We start from the raw sequence: 9260 nt of genomic DNA on the forward strand, positions 1-9260 counted from the left end.
GGAAATTGCTATTAGGGTTGGCTTTGCTGTATCTCAGTGGAGCCAAATCAAGCAGGTATATACTGCAGGCGAAAGTATCTTGCTACCTTAAGTAACAAGGCACAGGCAGCAGCACACTGTCTGCCTCTGGTTTATTCTCCACCTCTCTTTCTCCCTTGCCTGCATGCTATGTGATTAGCACTGCTGTTCTGGTTGTCACTACTTTGTACACATCTAACCTTGACTTCAGCGTGATTCCCATTTCAAGGTCAGTAAGTGGACTTGCTCTCATGCTGCTAGAGCTCTCAATTCAGTCTCACCTGCTGGCTTACTGGTTTAGTAAGTAATTTAGTTCCAAATTTTACTGCTGGACATGTATTCAGATTTGTTTGTCTTTTTAGTTGGTTTTTTTTTTTTTTTTGCATGGGGTTTTCTTTTTGTTTGTTTGTTTTTTTTCTCTCTTAACTGGCTTCTGCACTCAAGAGTAATGGCAAGCCAGGTTTGGAAGGCCAGGAACATAGTGTGGGGCAGAGAGGATGAGTCACGCCACGACCCTTGGCAAACAGCTTTATCCACTTTATCCATCAGAACTGTCCAGAAGCTTATGCTGACCTGGCTACGAAACTTGATTATTCCCACATTTTAATGGACTAACTTACAGTGCAACACTGGAAAAAAAAAATGTGCATTTTAGGGGGAAAAAATCATAAGTCAGGGATGACATCATAGATGTGTTTTGTTAGATGAACACATGTATTGCCTAAATGTTCCACATTGTTAGCAAGCCACCAGGTTAATAACACCGTGTGACATCCTACTTTAAATAAACACAGAGCTGTTTCTTGCTTTTCCTGTAATGTTACCAGGAACTTGAGCATAACTCTCATGCTAAAATATCCTCACTCTTCCTATAGCAATAGCATGTTTTGTTATCCTGCCATGTTTATTTAAAACTCAAAAATCATTTCTATGATAACAATAATTCCCACTTGCTATAATATGAATGGAAGTGCATTACTGATATAAACATATATGTGTCTATTACTCAAAGAATCCGAAGGGAAAAACATGAGGCAGGATTACGCACACACTTTGTTCCACATCCATTTCCTACTACATTTTTTCTAACTATCTTTTAGCTAACTACCTTTTCACTTTTGCTTTTGGAAAGAAATCTAAAAACTTTCGTATACCAGCTGTAAGACTAGGAAAAGCTGTTCTTATCTGGCCCAAGCATTAATGTAATTTTATTTGTCATGAGAAAGAAAATACAAGCATCAAACTCCTGTGTTCCTACCTCTAAACTGACAGGATAAAATACTCTCTACAAGTTACTTTTAAGTTTTGACCTACAACTGGTAAGAGAGATGCTAGATAAATCTTAGTTAAAAAGTTCAGGTACATGGTTCCAAATAGTAGTATAGCTAAAAATACCCATTTTATAAATGGCAGAGAAGAAATCTGTCTCTCCAACATACAGATGACAAGATGGAGGTAAAATATTTTTCAGCTGATCCCATCTACTCAACCTGAGTAACACGTTGGGGGGAATTGTTAAAGGGGCCACATTAACTCAAGTTTAGGTTTCTAGTAGACCTAACAGCACATAAAACCATCAGGGAAATAAACTTCAGCTCTTCTAAAATATTGCCACCTTTTGCCTTAAATAAACTTTAAGTATGTGTTTACTTCAGTATAGATAAAGAAATTGCATGAAGATCAGGTCTCATAGAGCAGAATAGAACAGAAATCATGACAATGCTTCTGCACCTCTTCTGCACAGAGGGAAAACTTCATGGGTGGCATTGAGACTGTTTGACAAACCCAAAATATCACAATACCGGTGAGGAGCTTTTCCAGTTCTTTAATTACCTTTAAATGCTATATATATGGAATTGGACTGATGTAGCAAGTAAAGGTAAATTAGTAATTTAAATTTGTTTCATGTAAATCCTTTTGCTTCTGTAATAATTTTTTACAACCCAGATATATTGATACCTATCATTTAAGGTCTATTCCAGAACATGCAGTCCTGAATGCCTTTAATGAAACTAACATGCCAACAGGAGGTGATGTTGCTCTTTGCTGACATTTCTATTACATGCTGTTGCAACATGCCATGCTCTGAAGAGGAAAGCAAGTTGTGTTGATGTAAAAGAAGCAGCTCAATTATAAGAAGAGACTGCAAAATTAATCATGACGTAATCTAAAGTGTCCTGAATGGCAACAAAACTAGTAAGAAATTTTAAGTGGAAAAGACAAATGCAAGAAAATGGAAAGGAATAACAGGTAACATCACTGAAAATGGGAAAATGCAGAAAGGTGGACCAAAGGAAGAAAGTCAAAAGGAAAGTGGAAAAGCATGAAACTTGGGAAGATCAGAATTAGTGTAAGAAGTCAAATCAGTAGTGCATCCAATCTCTTATCATGTTTTTTGGCTAGTCCAGCAAGTCTATGCAGCTTCTTTCCCTCTGTTGGTTCTGGCCTGAGAAAAGGAATTGGACTGTAAATAAAACTCATTATCATGCAGAACAAGTTGGGCAAAGATTTCTTCTGCTTTTGTTATTGATTAATTGATTTAACCTTTTTTTTTTTCAATAGGGCAATATTAGAAAGTTTTCTGCTCATTCCACATTGACATATTTCTTGGTATGTATAAATAAATCTATGCAGAGATCTTGATAGGCAAATGGGTGTATTGTTGTATCTGAAAGGTAAAGAAATGCTGTGTAATATAAATTCATTTATATTCAAGGAAAAGCTGAAAAGTTAAATGTTGGTCCTTCACAAACCAAACTTTGTATTCTCTTCGCTGGCCTTTCTTGTTGTATTTCTAAAATCTGAACAAACTGGAGGCATATGTTAAAGGCTCCTGCCACCCTTAAGCAATTAACTTAGCAATTACTGTAATGGCTTAGTCAGCTTTGTTTATTTTGCAGAACAGCAAACACACAGTTACACATAGAAGAATGCTCTAATCTCTGAAGGGTACTCTGTCTCTTTGAATAATTGGTCAGCAACTAGCACTATGAATAGATTAGAAAGATATACAAAGCTGAGCACTGAAAAGAATCATCTTCCTCTCTCATGGGTCACAGAGTCCTTTGCAGATCTTGACTTCTGAGTCAAGACTCAAAACTGAGTCTTTAATTACATTGATATGCTTAGAGTAGTATTGTTTTCTTGTTGTGGACGCTTATGTGACTAGGGTATACTTTTGCCCCATTTTCACATTCACCAGATGATTTCATTTAGGATTATGATTTTTTCTAAAAAGCAAAACTGATATCCCCTAGGGCACACACAGTTTACTGGGGTGGGGGGTGAGGGGAACAACACATCTTATGTAAATATAGTTTTCTCATTTGCTTTTATCCACAAAGGTTAAACTGGAATAACTTTTGTATGCAGACAAACTACCAGAGAGGAAGGTGATATGGTCAAGCACCCTGGGATAATAGAGCAGCCTGACCAAAACCGTGAAATCTACTACTGGCTTCAGGAAAGGAAATAAAGTCACAGAAGAGAGAAAATGCAGCTTTAGATATTTTATAAATTTTGTTTATAGATATTGGAATAAAACCAAAAAAAGAAAAGATATAAACAAAAGAAGTGGGCAAGAGGAAAGAAGCAGAAAGGAATACTGGTAAGGTGGGGAGGTAAAACCGTCTAGCAGATGAGAAATTTGACTGAGGTCCAGTTCCACTGTATTAACCAACAAGGGGAGAACCAGGAACGAGAGCTGACACTGACAGCAGGAACAGGGATATTCATGAAGCTAGCGACCCATTTCTAAGAAAAATTGAAAGATTTAAGAGAGAACGTATCTATGCCTATTGCAATGTTAAAGAGGTTGGCAAAGTTTAGTAAAGCTAAAGAAATCCACAGTTTCCAGAGAGTGGACATTTGACAGACAGAGCTCTGTGTTCATACAAGCAATGACCTGTCAGTATAATCAGAGAACAATACAACTTATGAAATACTGTTCGTTCTGGTTAGCAAATGCTGAGTCAGAGAGATAGCAGGAGTTTTTATACTAATGGAGGGGCAAGAAAGTGGAGTAACTAGATCTCCTGGTTCCTGACACAGAGTTGTTAAAGGGGTCAGAAGCACGCTGAAATAGCCGTCAGACCATAATACAGTATTAATAGATGGCTGCTCTTTAGGAAGACTAAATGAAAGACAAAGGTGATAAGGTGGCACTGTACTTTAGTGCATTAGCAGGTTATGAAGAAATAAGAAATGATAGCAACGACAAAACTGAGCATGGATCAAAAGCATGTCAGGAAGGACTGTAAAAGATCTTACCGTAGCACTCAAAAAAAGTCTTTTAGAGAGGCACAGGTACCTTTTGTAGTATGGAGTCACTATGCAGATAAAGGTGGAAGACAATAAAGAAATGACCCACGTGCTATATTAACAAATCCTCTCTTTTTAACAACGTTGGTTTTGATGCTCTGAAATTATGATGTTTAAAGTACATGAGTGCATTGATATGAAATGAAAACATAAAGATGAAAGCTGAACTCAGAAAATATAGCCTGTTCAAAGAAAAGGGTAGAAAACCTCACAGCCTGAACTACTGATGATACTATTGACACTTGTTATGGCAAACCTGATGGCAGGGATATTAGCTCACGTATCACTTTAAGAATGGTACCATGTGTTTCTGCACAACAGCAAAATAACAAATATATATAAGGAAAGTAATTTAACTGTTAACAGGCTGATTAGTCTGACCTTAACAGCAACAGGACCTTAGAACAATTTTTGAAGAAAAATTGCTGAAGAACAGAAATAGAGTAAGTCACTAGAAAGAGGGATAAAATGCAGTAGATACTTACCAAAGGGTGTCAGATTAATTTGATATCAAGTACATAATAAAAGGCCAGGGAAATGTGAAGTATCAATTGCTTGGATCTCAGGGAAGCAAGTGATATGGGAAATACATGGAATTAGACAGGATGGAGAAAATAGGTGTTTTGGTAGAAACTTTGCTAAGTGTCTAAGAACTAGATACAGAGGAGACTGCAATTGGTTGGGCTGAAACATAAATTATTAGCCTAGAAAAAGGCCAGTGAACTGCCTCCAGTATAGTTTTTGAGACTCTTTAATATTTCCACTAATTTTACCCTGTAAAGTAAATGTGACTATTGAATTAATAGCATTTTCACATAGCATATTAAGCATCACTGAAGGGAGGAGAATGGGTATTTAGAATGTTTAAAGAAAGAAGGGTGGAATAAGTATGATAACATTTAATATTGAATACATAATCTAGATTTTTAAGGCCTACATGAAGAATTATTGATATAAACCTTGTACTTGTTAATTGCAAGTGATAATGAGGGAGAATGACTGCTAAATATTGTCTATCACAACAGACTATCGATCAAGACTGCAGCATGGCTGAGAAGAGTACAAATTTGATCTGAGGTCTGAAAAACAAAGCACTGTTAGGTGGAAAACAAAAATACTAATGCCAGCCTAAGATCTTATCTGGAATAAAATCCTGGCCAGGTGCCCTCAAGAAGCATGAATTCAGACAAGAACCAGTGTCGAGATGAACTACTAACATTATCAACTAACTGGAGGTTATACACTTCAAACATTTGAAAAAGTTTACTCAAATGATAGCTGTGAGGATATGGTGTTATCTTATTAATGTTTTAAGTTAATATCAAAGAAGAAAAATTGTTATTTCAAGCTAAGGAACAACACTAGGAGAAGCATAAGGCCATACAATGGCTGTGAATAAACATGGAGAATTAGGAGAGTGTTTTTCATATCAGCAAAATAGGGTCCAAAACTACCTTGCAGTAATGAGATGAGAAACCCAGATTTTTCAAAAATGAAACTAAACCTACAGGAGATTACATGATGTAAACAAAGGGGAATAGAAGACAGTTTAGTTCATTGCCTCCGGAGATCCCTTTCAGCTCTGTGTACTTGACTACACAACATCTATCTGCACCTTTTGTAATTCCAAAGCATTCCAAAGCATGCAACCCAGGAGGAGTTTAGCTAACCATCTCTTGGATTTCAGCTGTGGAGGAGGATGCTACACTCCTTAATGTAATATAAAATACCTTTTGTATGAAGCTATAGCACATGTGTTCCACAGGCTTCTCTGACTTCCAGCTCGTTTCCAGGTGTAGATCATCGCATGTGTTTATGCAACATTGGGCAAAGTGGAATCCCAACCCTGATGGGATTCCACAATGCAGAGAGGAATGAAAAAAATTAATAGTAAAAATACCAAGGTCCAAGCAGTTTTATTCTTTTTGATTTGTGGTCTGTGTATTTCAGAGCCTGAATCAGCTGATATACAAAGCTCATGTTTAAGCTTTATCCAGCCTTCCTTGAAGGAATAAACTCTCGAGATTCAGATGAGTTTTTATGGGTAGGAAGAATAGTCCATCTTGAAACTCTTATCAGCTTTGAACTATTTAGCACTTGCAGACTGCACTGTACTCATGCTAAAGGACTAGTGATAAGCGACATGTATGACCTGTGAGTTACTCTAAACTGCTGACTAAGCAAGTATAACATACACAGATTAAGGAAAAATAATTTTGATATGGTTTAATTATTTCCACTAATTTAATATTCCAAAAAGATAAAGAAAATTCAGAGATAAGAAACTGCATTATACAAGGAAAGGCAAACTATATGTTTATTAGACATTTGTGTCAAATTTGAAATTTACCCTGGGGAATGAATGTTCATCATCTCACAACAGTGATATGTCTTCATTCTGATGTAACACATTCATTTGACCTTCATCCTGTGATTCTCCTTAGCGTGAAACCAGCTATCTGTTTTTCCTTATTTGACCTTGACAATCTGAGTGCCTGTTTTAATAGGTGCAGGGTACCTTTAACTTCTGTGACTCTCCTGTGGACTTCTAAATGTTCAGGCTTTCTTAGTAACCTGCCCTAACCTGGTAATTCATATTTACACAAACACTCAGATAACACAATTTGCCAGCTGTTGAGAGAAAGGAATCAAACTTTAAAGAGAGAGAGAGAACAATAATGCTGCATTTCTTAACTTTGCAAGATTAATTTTAGCCAGCCTCAAGAAATATATAAATGAAAGCAGGAAAATCCCTGCTGGTTCTGCCTGTCCTTACTGCATAAATCCCCTGTTTTTTCTTGCACAGGATGACCCTCAACGACTGAAGCTGGGACTGAAAAAACAGCTGCATTGTACTGCAGACTCAAATCCTGCTACAGCTATAAGCTCTAGGATTCAAACATGAACCAAACAGGATTATGCAGAAGGCCAGTATAATACTTAGTGTGAATTAAAGGTATGAGGAAAGACACATTTATTTTGGGGTAAGCTACTTTTTTTTTTTCTGGTTTAAATTGTTCAGTTATGATCTCAGATGTGCTGAGCCTTTTTAAATAATAAACAGCAACAAATTTCTGTAATGTGAAGAACTATGTATGACAGTCTTCTTAAAATCAAACATATTCCACAGTAAACTAAAGGTATTTCAACCCATTGCAGCTGCTTATTACTTTAGGATGCAAGCTTTTTTTCTTTATCTTAAATCATGCTGTACTTTACTCACTAATCTTTGCAAGGTTGTGACTAAGTGCTATTAAACAGTGCAACTTTCATTTTTTACTTTCCTTAGTAGTAATAATAATGCAACAGAACCAGAAAAGAAAAGGTTTGGTCACCAGTAATAATAATATTTAAGAAACAGTACAGCAGAATAAAAAATTAAGGATCATTAAGCACATTATTCGGTTTCCCTCAGCAATTTGAAGATACTGGTATTTTCTTACGTATTTCCTTACCTTGAATGTGAATAATTCTTTCATGCTCCAGACTTGAGTTGTCAGGGTGAGGTTCAGCCCAGCAGACAGAAATCAGCACCAGAAAAAGTAGACTCTTCATCTTTATAGTCAAAAGAATCTTCTTCACTGTAAGGGCATCACATACAAAGAGGCTTGTGAATTTTTGGAAACCTTTACAGTGTTGCACTGCACAACTTGTTACAGCAATGATCTTATGAAGGATCTATAACATATTTAACCCACTCAGCTGAAAAAGTTACAACAGCTACTAATTTTTTAGGTATGAAGACTGGACCTTTTTATCATGGACTTTCATTAAATGAAACTGGCAATACATATTTAACTCTGCCTATGCAGAAATACAACATGAAAAATAAAAGCACACACACAAATATCCATAAACCAAACTCCTTGCAAGACCATGTGTAAGCAGTACCTGTGTTTCAAAAAAGGTTCTAGTGTACTTTTGATTTTTCAGACCTACTCTAGATGTGGTCTGTAAATACAGTTAAAACAATCAAAGCTATCACTATACCTATATCCACTGCATGATGCAATCTGCTGGTGATAGATTTTCAAGATTAAAACAATCTTCTTGTAAGTTTTGGCATTTCAATCAAGACTGCAAGTTAACTTAGCAGTCAGGGTGGTAAGTTTGCTTGAGCTAAGCAGTAAAGATGACAAAACATTTCTTAGACTGACTAGAAAGATCTATTTTATTTCAGATCCACTTACCATTTTAAAAGATGCCTAAATACACAATGAAATGTTCAAAACCATGCACAAAGTAGGTTAGAGTTGTATATGCTACCACTGCAGTTGCCCTGATTGATTTTTCATTCATTTCTACCTAGAATGCTGACGCACTAACTTAGTGTGCCAGGTAGGGTCTCTGCAGTCAGCAGAGCTGAGCGCTGCAGGGAAAATCTCTGCCAGCCTCTGAGTAGTAATTAGACAAATGAAGACCTGAAATAGAAAAGGAGGCATAAAATACAAGAGGTTTTATGTAAAGGGTTCAGGCTGCTGTGTGTTTTATAGCTAGAATTTTTATGACCCTGATTTCTTGAAATAAAAGAGAGCTATTTCCAAACTTTGCCTTTCAAGAGACTAGGACTTTTTCCCCAATCATCAAATAGTGGCAGTACTATTAATATGCTTTCTCTCTAAGGCAGAAAGAAATTTACTTTTTTCCCTTTTTCTCTATCAGAGCTAAAAACACATCAAAGTTGCAGGGTACTCTCAGTCAGAACCTGGGTCAAGGTCTGAGCTTTGCAAACAGTCCCTGTCCCCAAATAGACTCAAACACCTATGTGTTTCAAGTCTAGATCCAAATACTGTAACCCGGACCAACCTCTATTACAGACTAAAATGCAGAAATGCTATTGCCATTTTTTCATAACAGAACATGCATGCTACTTGCCTGCCTTTCCATTTCTTCAAGGCGAGTTTCGGTGGGAGTTCAAAGCC

At 36.6% G+C, this 9260-nt stretch overlaps 1 protein-coding gene across 1 annotated transcript in view; it reads right to left on the reverse strand.

The window, feature by feature from the left end:
• The window catches only part of HAPLN1 (hyaluronan and proteoglycan link protein 1), a 31015-nt gene extending 23122 nt beyond the window's left edge, over positions 1-7893 (reverse strand). Inside the window, exons 1-2 of the mRNA XM_009331778.1 lie at positions 7794-7893; positions 6791-6793 (exon numbers count right to left, since the gene is read on the reverse strand). Of these exons, the coding sequence (XP_009330053.1) occupies positions 6791-6793; positions 7794-7893 (103 nt within the window). The remainder of the gene's footprint in view (positions 1-6790; positions 6794-7793) is intronic.
• Between the last annotated feature and the right edge of the window lie 1367 nt (positions 7894-9260).

Source organism: Pygoscelis adeliae, unplaced genomic scaffold (genome assembly GCF_000699105.1).
Source record: "Pygoscelis adeliae isolate BGI_AS28 unplaced genomic scaffold, ASM69910v1 Scaffold19, whole genome shotgun sequence".
NCBI classification, from domain to species: Eukaryota; Metazoa; Chordata; class Aves; order Sphenisciformes; family Spheniscidae; genus Pygoscelis; species Pygoscelis adeliae.